Here is a 15,721-nt window from a genome sequence, read left to right on the forward strand (position 1 = left end):
GTAGATTGACCCTGCACATTGAATACAAAATCCACATTCCGTCCAAGCTTCTCGATGTACCCATTGACGGCAGAAGAGGATCCGACGTCAAGGATTTCGATGGAATGCTTTTCAGAGTCTTTGCATAATTCTTTCGTTTCTTGTAGACCTTTCATGTTAATATCGCTGAGTGCAAGGACTGATCCGTGAGATGCCATTTTGGTTGCTGTGGCTCGGCCAATGCCTGATGCGGCGCCGGTGATGATGCATAATTTGTTGGTGAAGTCAGGCATCTCGGATAGGTTGCGAATGTGTGTGTCGTAGGTCCGCTTCTTGGAAGGGAGCACTGCTGTTCTTGAGGTCGTCTGATTGTTACTGTTGGAAAGGTTTTACCATAATGTGAGGTCGTCTACATAGAGAGGGACGGTAGATAAAGTTAGAATAATTGGCCGGCGGTCAGATAGGGCGTCTAGGCCGTCCAGTACTGCTCGATAGGCTATTATACAAGATTGATTAATATGAACAATATTTTGGCTGGATCTAATTCGATCGTGATGGTACATGTTAATATACCTATTTCGTGTTACGCCAGCCTTGTGCTGCGCGTGCTTCGTCACCGAATCCCTGTCAAGCATTAGACACCCCTGCATGCATGCCTTGTACAATGTCGTTCCAAGCCTGATGCTATTTCCCATGAAGCGCCGACCCCTCAAGTACTACTTCTTTGCGCGTCCCTTGCCTTTGCCCTTCTTCGGCTTCTCCTCTTCCTCCTCTTCATCATCATTGTCATCAACCGCCGTCTTCTTCTTCTTGCTGCCAGTCGCCTTTGTTGCGGCAGCCTTCTTCTTCTTGGGTTGCCTGACATATTTGTCTTTGCTAAGGTCGATTTCTTCCTCTTCATCCTTGACCTCGGCATCGTCGACAGCTTCGTCTTCTGATTCTTCGAATGCGTCCTCCAGGTCTGGCTTCTCTTTCGAAGGAGCCTTCTTGGGTGCAACGATCTGTGATGCTTTCATGAAGGGGAGTGGGTGCGACTGCTGGTTGTACCTAGGATGTGTTAGTACGGTCAATCGAACAGGAGTACGATGCATTGCAACTCACATCCGCGTGAAAGTGGCCTTAGCCTGTGTCTCAATCTTGATGTTCTCCATGTCAGCCTTGCCCACACCCAGCTCAAGAATAGCATCCCAGTCTTCCTTCGTCAAGAAGTATGAGTCCATAAGCTCAATGATCTCAGGCACTGCCTCTTTGCCCTCGACCTGCAGCTTCTTGATGAGCTTCTCGTACAGTATTGGCATATATGTCTGCCGTATCTCGTGTCGATCAGCCGAAACCCTTAGACGCATGTGGCCTTGAATCTCCTTGACGTATCGCATAAGCTTGCCCTGGTTCGAGTTCTTGCCAAGCCACGAAGCGAACCGAGTCTGGTGTCCTGCCATTGAGCCATTGACGAAGCTCGCTGGTCGTACGAAGCTGAACATAGCGTGCGTTGGCATCAGCGACCATTGCTGCTGGCTTCCATGGATCATGCGGTCAACCAGATCTCCATCACTAATCGATTCTGCTGCCTTGCTGACCAAATCTAGTGTCGCCAGATGTTGCTTCTTCGGATTCACATATTTCTTGGCACGCTGTACATTTGTTCCCAGGTAGTTCTCTTGCAGCATTAGAGGCGCAAATTCGTGGTCGTTGAAGTAAAGCTCCTGCTTGTCATTCAATGTCGAATGAGATGCTGCGTTCCAAATTGTAGGTCCAAGGATCTTGCCGACCATGTCCCAGGGCTTCAGTACAATATGCTTCTCCCATGCTTTGCTCATGTCCTTGCTCTCTTCGTACGACAAATTCTGGCTGTCAAGCTTGGCGGTGCTGATCATATTGACAACTTGACGAATGTCGGCACCAGAACCCTCGATCAGCGCGTTGATAACTGGCGGCGGCATCTTGAGTCCTTCACGGTAGGCAATAGTCATAATACGACTGCGGATCATATCAGTGGTCGGACGTCTAAATGGCAAGTCGTACGTGACAAAGTCGAACGGTTTCATCTTCGGCAGCTTGCGATCGTTGCAGATGAGAATCATGGGTATCATGGTCTTCTTGCAAACCGCCGCCAAAGCGCCGACACCTCCTCTGTCACCAGCACTCATGCCATCCACTTCGTCCATGATGAGGACGAGTTTCTTCTTCGATGCATCAACATCATCTGCGCCACGCCCAAAGTAGCCCATGAGCGAAGTTGTGGACAGCACGCCTTTCAAGCCCTGTTCGACAAGCTTCTTCGATCGGGTGTCGGATGCATTCGATTCAACGATATCATAGCCTTCCAGCTTCGCGACCAGATGTGCGGCGGTGGTCTTGCCAATACCTGGTGGCCCGTGTATCATTACAGCCCTATGGAGACCGCTGCCATCAGGTCCCATTAACTTGAAGCCGGTCTTCTGGTTCTTCGGGAAGTTTCGCAGCCATCGCTGCAGCTTCTCGACCGCGCCCTTGTTACCACATATTTGACCGAGCGATTGTGGAGCATATCTGACGGTCCAGAGTCGGGTGTCAGGGCCTTCTACTGATGATTTGCCCTTGTCCGCACTCTTAAGTGAGGCCGAGTTGCCTTGCACCGCTGTTTTCGACGATGAAGACTTGACTGGACTCTGGTTAGGAGCTGATAGACGAGCCTTTGCTGCCTTCTCCTGCCGATCAATCTCTGCGGCTTGTTCTCGAATATGTGCCTCCTCCTTTGCCATTTTCTCTGCATACTTTTCAGCCGCGGCGCCATCGCCACCGTTTGCAGGCAACTTCCGGATGAGCGCAAAAAGTCCTTCTTCATTAATCGTCTTTAAACCGAACTTCTTGATCGTCTCAAGTTTCTTTGGGCCTGCATCGTCACCCAATACCACATAGCTGGTCTTGCTTGATGGTGCTGTGGTAACCTTGCCTCCCCACCGCTTGACAAGCGCAGCGCCTTGTTCTCTGCCAAGAGATTGCAGCTGGCCAGTGAATACAAACGTAAGCCCTGCAAGACAATTTTCATTGCCGGTGGGAAGCTCGGAATCGTCTATTGCTCCTGCGGGCATGGCAGAGTTGGCGTGTTGCTGGCCGTATTGGAACCTGGGCTTCGCGCCTTCCTCTCCACCTGCAGAAGACTTCTTGGGAGGTTCTGGTGCTTGAACTGTAGGAATGCTGTCAAGAATGGCCTTCACTTCTGCACTATCCTGGGGCGCGTCTTTCTTGGCCTTCTTCGCGGCAGGAGTGGTCTTCTTCGCCGGAGTGGCACGCTTCTTGGGTTTAGCCTCCTCCACTTCGAGGTCGCTATTCTCGTTCTCCTCAATAACATGTGACTTCCGCTTCTTGCTTGCTCTGGCAGGAGTCTTCTTAGCCGGCTTGTCCTCAACCATCTCCTCATCGTCGTCCGGCACAACAAAGTCATCATCAGGGTTATAGTCTCTCATATCAACATCCTTATCAGGATCGTTGTCATCCTGTCCTTCGTCTTTGAGCTTTTGCTGCTTCCCACTCTCCCGCTTCTTCGGCACCAGCGGGTTGTCGTCTTCGTCGTCACTGCCTTCCTCATAGTCGTCGCCCATGCGTCGTCCCACTTTCGCGCCAGCCTTGAACTCATCTTCAGCGCCATCCTCAAAGTCGTCATCGGGGAAGTCGTCAGCATCGAGATCGACGTAGCTTACTGTCTTCTTAGCTCGAGCAGAGCTCCTGCCATTCGGAGTAGCTTTGGCACTGCCATTGGTCTTGCCTGTCTGCTTCTTGAATGGTGTGCTCTCTGCTGTCGCTGCTTGCTTGACGGATCTCTTATTGCTAACAGCTTCGCTCCTCTTCGGCTTGCTCTTGCCAAAGAAATCGCCCGCGGTTGTCTCCTCCAACTCGACCTCAGGCTCAGGCTTCTTCTTCGCTGGAGCTTTTTTGGGCGTTGCCTTCTTCGGTGCAGCTTCGTCTTCATCGTCGTCATCCTCAATCACTTTCCGCGGTCGACCTCGCTTCTTGGGCTCCTCCTTGGGCTTGGGCTTTTCGGCCGGTGCAGCTGCTGGCTTGCCGCCGAAGAATGAGCGGATGTCTGATGGCATTGTGAAAATCACACGCGATTTTGGCCGGTCAGTTCATGGGTAGTCTGGCTGCAATTGCAAATGCGAGAAATGCAGTATGGTCGCAGCTGGAGTTGCTGTCCTAGTTCGAACACGCGAAGATGACGCGCTCTCTCGCGACCGCCTAAGTTGCCGTCAAATATCGGCTGCACGCATTGATTAGAACCGTGATCACGAATATTGATTCAGCCTGGTCAAATCTTGCTTGGATGCTTTGGACGTTGACATGCCAAGCGTCACTTCCGTCCTCCGCAGCTTCACCTCACCTCACATCAGCACATGACGACTGAGACTAGAGCACCTCGGCCATTCGCATCTGCTTCTGATCTCAACAATGGCGCCGACGTTGGCGAAGACCGGCTCAACCGGCTCACTGCTCAACTCATGCACGACTAGGGCTTGCTGTAAGCAGTGTGCACATACTACCCACAACCATTGCTAACGCATTCAGGCCTACAAAGCGCCCTGAAAGCATTGTGTTCGGAAGCTGCATCTCAAACACGCTCATTCAGCTCTACGCGACCGACCTTCAACTGGCTCGCACCGAAAGCAGGAGAATCTTCGAAATCACGAAAAGGTCGCCCCAAATGTCCAACAGGAGGCAGCATTAAAGGCACCACCCTTGTATGGGGAGAATACGGAATCAGACTGAAGGACACAGACCGCCGGATATCAGCAGCACATCTCAAGATCGCAGACGAAACCATCAAGAAACGACTGCGAGGAATGAAATACAGATTATATCATCGTGTCGCGGCAAACATAGGTGTTTATACCAGCGGTAATGATCAACGTATGGGAAAGGGAAAGGGCTCATTCGACTACTGGGCTGCAAGAGTGCCTGTCAGCAGAATCTTGTTCGAGTTGAAGGGAGAAGTGCACGAGCAGGTTGTGAGGGACGCCTTCCGATTGGCAGGAAACAAATTGCCAGGACAATATGAATTCGTGAAGAAAGGAGATCCGCCCGTCATGGGCATTACAAAGTTGGGAAATGGTGTTACAGAAGAGGAGTTGAGGAGACCGCGGAAAAAGCTGCCGGAGCCGAATATTATGAGCACGGCGGCAAGAATACCGGCTACCACACCTGTGTAAATACGATACGATACCCAGCTATAGTTTCGCAAATTTCAGCAAGCTTCTGTTGTTCAGTCTCCCATTTCGGGATGTCCACGATGGTGATCGAGCACGCTTCAGCTGACGTCAATTATGGTCCAAGCCAAAAGGACCATGTGCGCTATAAGCTGTTGTATCCTCACCGCACTCCCTCGAGGTCGTCGAAGATAGCAAGTCGGATTCTGCTACGAGAGAGAGAAACTCGTCTGTCAACATGGCCAATCTACCTACCCAGTTCAGGATCGGAGTCTGCGAAACTTGATCGAAATGTGAGGAAGTGGCACGAATGGAGATATTTAAAAATACATTTCTCGTGTCCAGAGTCTCAGCCTAGCCGAAGGATATTACCATTTGCTACGCCACTTCTTCTTTTTGACGTCACAGGCAACATCAATTCAGAAGAATGCAGATCGATCTCTTATCCCATGTTGATGGTAGGGCTGAGGGAGACGCCACCGCTCGAAGCGGCTGAGCTGCTGCTGCCATCTGGACCGGAAGTTCCAGAAGAGCTGGCACATGAGATGCAGCCTGATTACGATGACAAGTCAGCATGTGATCTTGAGCCGATAACCTCGCCCTATACATACTGCACGAAGAGAGCTGGTGCTCGAAGTATCGTCGGATGCAGCTGCGGACTGCGAAGCTATAAAGTTATCAGCGAAACATTTCCGATCTGAGATAGGGAATTCTTTACGAACCAGCGGATTTGCCATTTGCGACCTGGCCGCCCTCTACCGCAGGTTGACTGTTGCCTTTGGGCTCCTTTGGTTCCATGGGCTTGCCGCCTTCAGGAATGCTGGGAACGCTGGGCGAATCGAACGGTAGGTCGAGAAGTGGAAGTGGTGCTGCAAGAGCAAGGGCCGAGAATACGGCGGCGAGGTAGATGGATACAGGCATGTTGATGTTGATGTTGATGTTGATGGTGAGCGAGGAAGCGCCGGCTTGTGTTTGACTGAACGAGCGAATGAACGAAAATGTCCTCGACTATGCGTGATGGAACTACTAGAACGAGGAGACGTGGAAGTACTTGTATACTGCTCAAACCCCACAAACTGAACCTGATCGATCTCTCCATCATGGACTCCTGGATGCATGCGCTACAGCTGATGTGATCTGCCAACTGACTCTTTTCTTAACTCGCACATTCAGCTCGCAGAATCTCACGTTGTGAGCTGGTATTTTCCTTCCCGGACTCAGCTGCAGCATCTGGACGACAAAAATTGGTCGATCAATTGTGTAATCCACCGTAGGACTCGAGGGTCGGAAGCTTGTGGCTTGAGGCGGATGGGAGGAGTCAAGCACCATCGCTCTTTCCTTGTCGACACGGATCAGTACTGCTCGTTCCATCACAGCAACGCCAGCACCTGGCGATTCAATTTCTCAGGTATGCTCACCTTGACTAATTACTGGGCAGTTTGGCAGTCCACATCCACTAAGTTAGTGCGTAAGTTAGATTCGTGTGTAGATCTATCGGCAGGTTGCTTGCTGCTTATGCATTATTCATCTCACAAGCCCTCAAGCCACAGCCAGACCAAATGCGGAGATTCCTTCCCGCCTACTCATTGAAGGCAGATCTACAGAGCGTCTTCAATGCGCATACAAGGTGTCAACTGCATACAGGAAGCCTGTTGGAAACAAAATTGCGAACCGTGCCTCTCCTCCCGTTTGAACGTTCGATCGAAATCTTGAATATGTACTGGTTGGCTGAATTAAAGGAAGGCTTCTTCTATGCATGCTCCTAAGAAGAGGATACATCTAATGCTAGAACTTGGCACACAAGGCTATAGAACTTCAATACATGTGACACGAAGTAGAGATGCTTTCTTCAAGGCCTTGTAGGTCTGGGATTATGTATGTATGTATCATACTGTAGCTTGCGAAAGAATCTTTGGGGCAACGGGCACGGATCACTAGTTCTACTGTATCCAGTCTTGTCTCGACTTCCTGTATGCACGAGACGCTCTGTACGCGTCCGTGTATGCTTTCAAAGTTTCGATTTCGACCTCCTGAACATCAAGCAGGCACACCCTCCTCCAACGCCTCACTCAACGTCACATTGGGCACTGTCCACTCCTTAAAGAGTTCCCCATACTTGCCCACCAGCAAATCACTCACCAATCTCCCGAACACGACACTCCCATGCTTCGTGCATCAAGTCAGCCAACACCACCTCGCACCCCAGGAAAGCAATATCACTCACATCATTCAAATGCGTATGATCACCCTCACTCAGATCATGCTTCCAACTCGCATCCGGTCCAATGGCGTTACAATACTCCTGACTTCTCAGATTCAAATCGATCCATTTGACACCATTTGTCTCAGCAATCTCGATCGTCTTCCGTCGTTCATTCACAAGATTCTCCACAACTTTAGGTGGATCTGAATCATCAAACCCTCGTCTCGTCAAAGGAGTAAGCAAGATAGGTTCACCTCCAGAATCCGTGACTTCATCCGCGAAAGCCGCAAGATTTGTCCCGTATTCATCTAAAGAGATGTTTGCCGCCGGCTTTTGGTCGTTGTGGCCAAACTTGTTCATTAAAATCAGTATCGATGCTCGAGATTGGGCTTTTGGCTTACTTGGATCGTAACAAAGACCTCGAATTCTTCTCTATGACTTTCTATCTGTCCGAGGACTTTAGCCCAATCACCTCCAGCTCGGAACGAGACGGTCGTGGCTCCGCTATGGCCGTAGTTGAGTCCTGATGCTGGAGCCTTTAGGGTTGTGTTGAGGAAACCGTCACCCCAGCCACCTCCAACTGCTGTTGTCGAGTCGCCTGCGAGGAGGAAGAATGGAGGCTTCTCCTGACGGATGCGAAGAGGTGATGCATGGATGGCGTGAAGGAGGCTGATGAGGAACGATGCTTTTGTCATTGTGAACAACGTGGCTACGACCTGGTCAAGGTAGATCTTTTGAATTGTCCATCATGTCTCTGCTGGGTGCTTGCTACTTTTATAGCTGCTTCAAGATGTTTTTCGCTAAACATGAGGCAAGGCCTGGTGTGAAAGAAGTAGCACATAAATCCACGCCCCGCATTTTTGTCTCGATTCTCGGCGCATACCTTACCGATCCAGGAGATCCACCAATCATGAAAAGCCTGGCCATGCAGATTAATTTCGATGTCTGTATGCAGTGTATGATCGTCTCCGCAGCCTCCTCACAGCTCGGCAAATGCGAATACGTACAAGCGTCTCTCGCCTCAGCCTTGTATGCCTTCAACTCCACACTCACACAAGCGTTCAGATTCCCAGGTTTCGCAGCGTTGCTGAATCGAATTCCCTACTTCCCTGGCTTGGTCGAATCTTCAGGACATGGCTTCGCCCCCACACCTTTGAACGTCAACGACTCGTGTCTTCGCACCGATCTCGAAGGGACTCAAGCCTTCCTTCGGTCTACACTCCTTGGCTGTGGAGTAACGTGTGAGTCCATCCGGACTCATAGCCCAGACCTGGTGCGTATGAAGTAGATCCTGTGTGCACAGCCATAAAGTCTTGGCAGACTCGATACAGTAATTTTGCCGACATATTATCATTCAGCCTAAGAATCGTCCCAGCTTGCTGTAGACTCCCTGATCAAGTAGAGATCCTGTTTCACATGGTAGGAGCTAATCGGTCATTGTGCAATAATACCCGACTACTTCCACACTTCTAAGCCCAGATGAGCATCTTTCAATCTTGCCTTTGCAGGTTCAGACTATACAAGCTGGCCATTCCTTAATTGGGCCGTCGTGGCAAGGCCCTGGTGCTGCACTATTTTGATGTCGTTCCCCGTTCATCGGCCATCGTCACGCTGGCTCCTCGATTCTCTTTCGATCTTTCTCAATTCCATCTCGACCAGACGGACGCAGACATCAGCAACGTCACTGCCAGTTCGCCAGCTCCGTAGAGTGACGCCATTACGCTCTAGCACGCTTTTCGCTTTGGCCCATCGTTGTTGCCACATATACTCTTTCTTGCTAATGCCATCTCCAGGTGTGCCCGGCGCTCCCTCGTCGTCGAAGCCGCCAGACAGGCGGTTGGCCTGCTTGCGTACTGCAGCAGTAGAATAGGATGCGATGCTTTGTCTTGGCGGTGGGGGAGGAACTACTTGATTCATGGCACCAGTGGGGAGGTTGAGATCTTCAAATGACTTTGGTGAAGTCATCGAGCGTCCCACCGCCAGCGGTGAAGAAGGTTGACTGCCGCCATTCCTGCCGACATGGGAAGATCGAGGTCTTGGCTGCCCGACAGTAGTATCCGTCTGCCAGTAGCTGGAATTCGGCACCGGCAATGCTTTGGCTATGGCACCTTTCATGTTTCTCCTCGCAGGTAATGGCGGCGGAGGCTTCTTTGTGGAGTCCTGCCTGATAACCTGCGACAGAGGCGATGGCGGATGAGTCTGGATCTGGGGCAAGTTGTTGGGCTTGACAGCGCTTGATGGTTTTCGAGGTCGTGGTGGCGGTGTCTTGTGCTGACTTTCGGATGATGCTTGAGCATCTGGAGGAGGACTCCTGAGTCCAGCAGGCTTAGGAGGAGGCGGAGGTGATGGCGACGGCCTTTGACCTAGAGTTGCACCGTTCAAGCTCTTATTGGACGGAGAATGCCGACGCCGCGACGGTTCAAGCCAGGGCTTTGAGGGTGCTGGGTCAGAGAAGTCGATCAAGTCTTCTTCTGGAGATGCTGTGATGTCACGTCCGCTGAACGACTGTTGCGAATGAGAATGTGGGTCTAGTCGCTGCGGAGAGCGTGGCTTGTTGGGCAAGCTTGAGGTCCTTTCGCCGTATAGTGTGGTCTCCAATTGGTATGCGTCGGGGTTGATAGACTTTCTTGCACGTTGCGCCTCTTTCTCCATATCTTCAAGCGAAGCTGCGATCGCAGCTCTCATTTCTGCGTCATCGTCCAGATCAGCCGGCCTAGACAATCGCTTAGACATCCCAAGGCTGTCGCCACTCTGATGACGAGAATGATTTCTCGAATGCTGCCCACTTCCTCCAGGGCTGGTGTTCGAGTCGAAGTAGCCAGTTTTGGGCGATGTAGTTACATCCCGAATGAAGATACCGAGAACACGCCCTGGATTCGCCAATGCTGTCTCGGTATACACCTCAAGATCAGCTTCTCCACTGTCGCCGACAAGGACGAACTTGCGGTCAGGGAAGTCACGCATGATCTTGTCTAGTGATGACCTCTTGCGTTCAGCAACAGGTTCGAAGATACCCTGCAACATGCCACCAGAATACTGCTTGAGGTGGAAAGATCCTTTCGGTAAATTTGCCAGCTTGAAAAAGCTGGTAAGAGCTGGGTACATCTGCCAGGGGGAGTTCGATACATAGTGTATCTTGACGCCCATATCATGCAGTGTTGTATACCACTCTCGCACGCCCTCGATTGTGAGGTCACCCAGTTCTCGAATGAAAGCATTGCGGAAAATCTCCCGAACACCGGCACTTATTGCCGAGTGCTTGATGGTATCATCAATGTCGCTTATGAGACTCACGCCATGAGGCGAGGTCACAATGACTTCCTCGGTAGCTGAGAGCTTCTCTCCAGCCAATACGCGGACATGCGTAGGCACGAAGTCCAAAGCTGCACGAAGGGTGAAATGGCCTGAAGCATCGGTGTATACTGTCTGCTGTCTCGAAGCGGATTCGTTGTAGAAGAAGGCGCTGATTGGTGTGTTTGCCAAGGGATTGGCCATGAATGGCTTCAGCCGTGCCAAAAGATGCATGTTCGCTGTGGCGAGCTCGGAGGAAGTCATCTTCTCACGAGGTTGCCATGAGGATCTCTTTCGGACGGGGTCGACCGTAGCGCCAGCATCCGAATCTTGGGATGCGATACTGCTGGCGTAAGATTTCAGTCGCCCTCGATTTGGCACGTCCCCGTATAAACTATCGGTATCATTATTCTGGCCCGGGCGTTCTGAAAAGGCACCCCTGTTTGCATAACGCTCTTCCTGCTCTCCTCTTCGCACTATGTTCTCCGCTTCCAGGTTGATGAGGTCTTCGTCCTGCTGTCGCGTGGGGCTCGATGAGCGGCTCGGTACTACACTCGAAGGATCTGACTCTCCAGGTCGATTTGGAGGCGGCGCAGGAATTCCAGAAAGCTGCCTCGCCAAGCCAATCAGCATACGCTGCTTGCGCGTATGTGCGCCTTTGGGAGGAGTGTATATCCAGCCTCGCACATCGACGTCGACAATGGCATTGATGTCCTCGTGTTTGTCCCACTCCCTACGCCAATACTCCTCTTCAGTCACTTCTCGGCCTGGAGTCGCAGCCGCTGGGCGCTTGCTCTTGACATGCCGTCTCGCATAGCTAGGAAACAGGATCATCTCTTCATTACCACTCCGCACCACAGCAGCATCCGGGAAGGCTCCAGATCCATCTTCTGCGTGATGGCTCTCTCGAGCGCCATCCTGGCTAAAATAAGTCTGTCGAAGGTCGTTCGCGGCTTTCAGGTAGCCCGCAAACTTCTTCCGTCTCGCTCCTGGCTCTCTGCCCTCTGATCGCAGACCAGCATAGTCGGCACAAGTCTGATCATGTCTCGGTCCTGTATAGGCCATTCTCCTGTCGTCAGCAGACCCATGGTTTGCTCGACGATTAGTTGGGCTTGTGCGGCGTCTCGCCAGACCGGCTGGCAGGTTGCGATTGCCCGTTCGAAGCTGTTTGCGAAGATCACGAGCTACCAGATAACGGTAAATCGATGTCTGGGCCTGCTGTCTCAAGCTGGGCAGAAAAGTATACTTGAAGCTACCAAATGCTCCTTTTGCCGTTGCTCTGAAGCCTGGGAAAGACCGTTGCAAGCGACGTTCGATGCGGGTGCGGGTGCCGTCAGCTCGAAACCGCCTGAGCAGATCTCTCCAGGACGGCGGCGCCAGTTTGAAGAATCATAGACATGTGGCCGGCAATGGAGGTCAACCGTGGCGTGGCGTAAGAATATTTCCCAGGCTGCCAGGCACGAACCAGCGTAAGCATGAGGTATCATAGAGCTCGCGTTGAGGTTCGAGGTTCCAACGAGTTGAAACGTCACCGGCATGGGTTGTTGTGAATCGTGCTAGGGATGCAACTAATTATCGGATTGACAACTATGTAACTATATAAAGAAGGATTAGGAGCCTGCTATAGAAACTGCAGTTAATATACCCATTATGCGTCCTTCCTCTTAGCATAGGTTAGCTAATAGTATCAGCTGACTAGTATATTACCTAACTGAACTATAATACTCCCCCTTAGGTAGAGATAATGTGCTGTTTAGATTAGACACTTCAAATCTAGGCTTAGAGCTTTACTTCATCTTCTAACTGCCTTTAGATATTAGACTATATCTGCTCTACGTGCAGCTTTATATACTATGCCACTTATACGTGCTTATATTATATTGTTTGCTAATTGGTTTGCTTTAGAGTAATGTCCTTAGTCGTAATTGTAGGGTTAGTAGGTACCTATAAGAGACACCTAAGCTTAACTAGATAACTTGAACTTTTACAATCTACTCTTTAGCAATCCCCCGAGTACTAGCAGCCTCTACTAGAATTCAAATTCTTACTAAAACTTTTTAAGTCTAATAGCTAGCCGAGACTTTATTATAGCGATGATTCTTTACCCTAGCCTAGGGAGTATAGCGAGTAGTATAGGTAGTAGTAGCAGCGGCGGCGGTAGTAACGATCTAAACAAGAATCGGTACCCTTCGCGTTATAATAAGCTCTAGCTTATAGAGACTAGTAAGTGTTGCTATTAGAGTTTTCCCTTTCTAACAATTTGCTAACTAGGCGCAGTTCTTAAGGAAGTTTAGTTAACTGTCGCGATTCTCTAGAGAATTATCTAGTGCTTAACTAATATTGGTCCGGAGCAGACTCCGCTTTAGCTGCGCAACGTTAATATTAGGCACTTTATTACGAACTAGGATAATACTCGGCTGTTTCTAAGTATACCTCCGCGCCTGCGTAAGGCGGCTAAGGCATTCAATTTAGGCTTAAAGTCGAATGTTAACTACTTACCTACCGCGCTTATATATGCGGCTGCTACTAGACGCGTGCATACTAGTAACAGCTAATGCGGTCCTTATAAGCAGTTAAAGGGTCCGTACTTAGAGTATATAACTCTGAGTTATCGAATCAACGGTTAGGATATCGCTTTCCTAAAGGGCGCTTATACTAACTATGCTAGCCTAAATTATTATAGTTAATACGAGTTCTCTAGTAAGTTGAATCTAGTCTTGTGCATTTTTTTTAAAGCAAAAAACACTAATTCTTTTGTTAGGTTACGTCTCTCGGCTACGCTCTAATACGAATCGTTAGACGCCTATAGCGCCTCTACCGCCTCGCAATCCGGGGAGCAGAGCAGGCACTAATTAGCGTCGTCTGTACGTGCTAGTCCCGTCTAGCATCGATTAGAGTACTCCTTAGGGCGCCTAGGCAGTAGCAAATTTGCTGCTATAGTAGGCAAATGCTTATGCCTAGGCTGCTGCTTAGGGACGTAGTCGTAGTCTAGGTTCTAGGTTGTCTACTAGTCCTAGCTCGACTCGTAATTCTAGTAGTCCTTAGAGGGGTTTCTCTAATCACGAAGATAGTAATGCTAAGATAGGTAGCTAATTAGGGAGATTCGGTTTTTTTCTAGTAGACAGAGAGCTGTAATATATGTTTTCGATTTTGAAATAGGCTAGGCAGTCTAGATTAGTAAAAGCCTTACAGTATTAGAGAGTTTCTAACTCTTAAGGGCTAGGGTATTTCTTCCTACTTAGTCTCAATGTTATTATAAAAGAAATTTTGCAGCTTAGACTATATAGTGCAGCTAGGCTGTTTCTAGAAATTAGAATAAAATTCAATAAGTGTATAAAGCTTGTTTTCTAATCCTACAAATAAGATTTTTCTTTCTAAAGGAGTGACTTAGGAGTTTGTCCTAGAGACGCTGTGTTATTAGAGAATTTTGTTTAGAGATTTAGGCTTAGTGAGACAGTCCGCTAGCTGTTTGTTAGTAGTGACGAATTCGACACTAATCTTTCCCTAGGCATACTGTTCTCTATAGTAGTAGTTCCTAAGGGAAACGTGCCTCGACCTCTTAGAATTTGTATAGTCCTTAATAAGGGAAATGGCTGACTAGTTGTCTACCTAGACATAAATCCTATTAACTTCTTCCCTAGTAAGTAGTTAAAGCTTAGTTATCAAATTTCGGAGCTAGCAGATTTCTCTATATACTTCTGTTAGAGCAATATACTCTGCTTTAGTACTAGAGAGTACGACTTCCTTCTAGAGCTATAATCTCTACATAATTGGAGTATTGTTAAGAAGCATAAGGGCGCCTAATATTGATCTTAATAATAAAGGGTTACTAGCAAAGTCTGCGTTAGAGTATACCTGAAATTCCAAAGTTTTCTTCTTTCTAAAGACAAGTCCTTTGTCAACTATACTAGCAATGTACCTCTAGAGATGTTTAGCAGCTATAATATGCTTAGGTCCGGGATTCTAAAGGAACCTAGCAAGGTGGTTAACGGTATAGCTGATATCTAGTCTAGTTTGGTTAGCTAGAAACTGCATTTCACCAATTATAGTGTTAAACAGCTAGTAGTCCTAACGGTTACAGGGGGTTGTAAGAGGCTCGTAAAGCTTCTTAAGTAGATGCTTTATTAGCTTACACTAGTCTAAGCCGTGCTTCTGAAGCTTCTCTTTAGTATAGTGTATCTAGGAGATAGTAAGGTTTCCCTCCTTGTCTTCCTTCAGATAAAGGCCTAGAAACAGGTTGGACGTAACAATCTTAATTGTATACTTCTTACGAAGACCTTTAATTAGAGCATCGATCTTTGCCTTAGAGGTTCTAAAGATTTAGAAATTATCTATATAAAGGAGGACAAGAATACCATTACCTTGCTATAGGCAACAGTCACTCTTTGTCCTGCTAAGGCTAAGTTGACGAAGAGTGTCTAAAGCATTATAGTGCTAGAGATTAGTAGCCTGCTTGAGGCTATACAATCCTTTTCTAACACGGATAATCCACTTTAGAGGGTGCTTCTTGAATAGGTGCGCGCCTTCTAAGGGTCTAATGAAAATCTCTTTATCTAAAGGGGGATTTAAGAAAGCAGTCTCGATATTAACCTGTCTTCGCTTCTAGTTTTTGTTTACTAAAAGCCTAAGGATAAGTCTAGTAGTAGCTACTCTTAGTATAGGAGTATAGGTGTTGATATAGTTAAGACCTTGCTTCTATATAAAGCCTCTAGCTGTCTATCTCGCCTTGTATTTGTTAATAGAGCCGTCTAGCAGGTATTTGATCTTGAAAACCTATTTTCCTGTTAGAGGTGTTCTGCCTTTTAGTAGGGATTCGGCTAGAATCTACTCGATTGTACTAGACTTTTCAAGAGACCTTATCTCTTTTGTAACGGCTTTTCTCCATTTATCCTAGTTAGGCCTTTTTAGGGCTTTAGCTAGGGTTGTTAGGTTAGCTGGCTTCTAAGCATCTTTTATAGTAGTAGCTACAGCAATCTTAGTAATCTTGCTATAGTTATACTTGGCTACGGCTCTGCTAGACCTAAGTCGTACTTCGGCTTAAGGAGGGTTTAGCTAAGGTAGGTTAGGA

General features: G+C 48.7%; 7 protein-coding genes across 7 annotated transcripts in view; 2 read left to right on the forward strand and 5 right to left on the reverse strand.

Annotated features, from left to right (window-relative positions):
* MYCFIDRAFT_127934 (uncharacterized protein) overlaps positions 1-272 on the reverse strand; it is a gene marked incomplete at both ends in the record, with an annotated part of 1,070 nt that extends 798 nt beyond the window's left edge. Inside the window, one exon of the mRNA XM_007922894.1 lies at positions 18-272. Within this exon, the coding sequence (XP_007921085.1) occupies positions 18-272 (255 nt within the window). The remainder of the gene's footprint in view (positions 1-17) is intronic.
* A 441-nt stretch (positions 273-713) lies between these two features.
* MYCFIDRAFT_114532 (uncharacterized protein) lies at positions 714-4,052 on the reverse strand (the record flags this gene model as incomplete). Its single annotated transcript, XM_007922895.1, has 3 exons — positions 714-1,026; positions 1,081-3,356; positions 3,396-4,052. Coding segments are annotated over 3 exons (3,246 nt in total), but the record flags the coding sequence as incomplete, so codon positions are not given.
* A 28-nt stretch (positions 4,053-4,080) lies between these two features.
* On the reverse strand, positions 4,081-4,380 carry MYCFIDRAFT_169524 (uncharacterized protein; the record flags this gene model as incomplete). The annotated part of the gene is made up of 5 exons (XM_007922896.1): positions 4,081-4,138; positions 4,166-4,183; positions 4,223-4,270; positions 4,297-4,331; positions 4,372-4,380. 5 exons carry the CDS (start codon positions 4,378-4,380, stop codon positions 4,081-4,083), a joined length of 168 nt encoding a protein of 55 aa, XP_007921087.1.
* Positions 4,381-4,404: 24 nt separating this feature from the next.
* On the forward strand, positions 4,405-5,162 carry MYCFIDRAFT_184666 (uncharacterized protein; the record flags this gene model as incomplete). Its single annotated transcript, XM_007922897.1, has 2 exons — positions 4,405-4,474; positions 4,684-5,162. 2 exons carry the CDS (start codon positions 4,405-4,407, stop codon positions 5,160-5,162), a joined length of 549 nt encoding a protein of 182 aa, XP_007921088.1.
* A 2,034-nt stretch (positions 5,163-7,196) lies between these two features.
* On the reverse strand, positions 7,197-8,057 carry MYCFIDRAFT_25920 (carbohydrate esterase family 12 protein; the record flags this gene model as incomplete). The annotated part of the gene is made up of 3 exons (XM_007921529.1): positions 7,197-7,325; positions 7,384-7,713; positions 7,764-8,057. The coding sequence occupies 3 exons, from the start codon at positions 8,055-8,057 to the stop codon at positions 7,197-7,199; spliced, it is 753 nt and encodes a 250-aa protein (XP_007919720.1).
* Positions 8,058-8,283: 226 nt separating this feature from the next.
* Positions 8,284-9,077, forward strand: MYCFIDRAFT_209607 (uncharacterized protein). Its single transcript, XM_007922899.1, has one exon. The coding sequence runs from the start codon at positions 8,288-8,290 to the stop codon at positions 8,648-8,650; it is 363 nt and encodes a 120-aa protein (XP_007921090.1). The 5' UTR covers positions 8,284-8,287; the 3' UTR covers positions 8,651-9,077.
* On the reverse strand, positions 8,284-12,191 carry MYCFIDRAFT_201256 (uncharacterized protein; the record flags this gene model as incomplete). Its single annotated transcript, XM_007922898.1, has 4 exons — positions 8,284-9,215; positions 9,597-10,982; positions 11,106-11,657; positions 12,119-12,191. 4 exons carry the CDS (start codon positions 12,189-12,191, stop codon positions 8,956-8,958), a joined length of 2,271 nt encoding a protein of 756 aa, XP_007921089.1. The 3' UTR covers positions 8,284-8,955.
* Between the last annotated feature and the right edge of the window lie 3,530 nt (positions 12,192-15,721).

The sequence above is a fragment of the Pseudocercospora fijiensis genome (genome assembly GCF_000340215.1).
Source record: "Pseudocercospora fijiensis CIRAD86 unplaced genomic scaffold MYCFIscaffold_1, whole genome shotgun sequence".
NCBI classification, from domain to species: Eukaryota; Fungi; Ascomycota; class Dothideomycetes; order Mycosphaerellales; family Mycosphaerellaceae; genus Pseudocercospora; species Pseudocercospora fijiensis.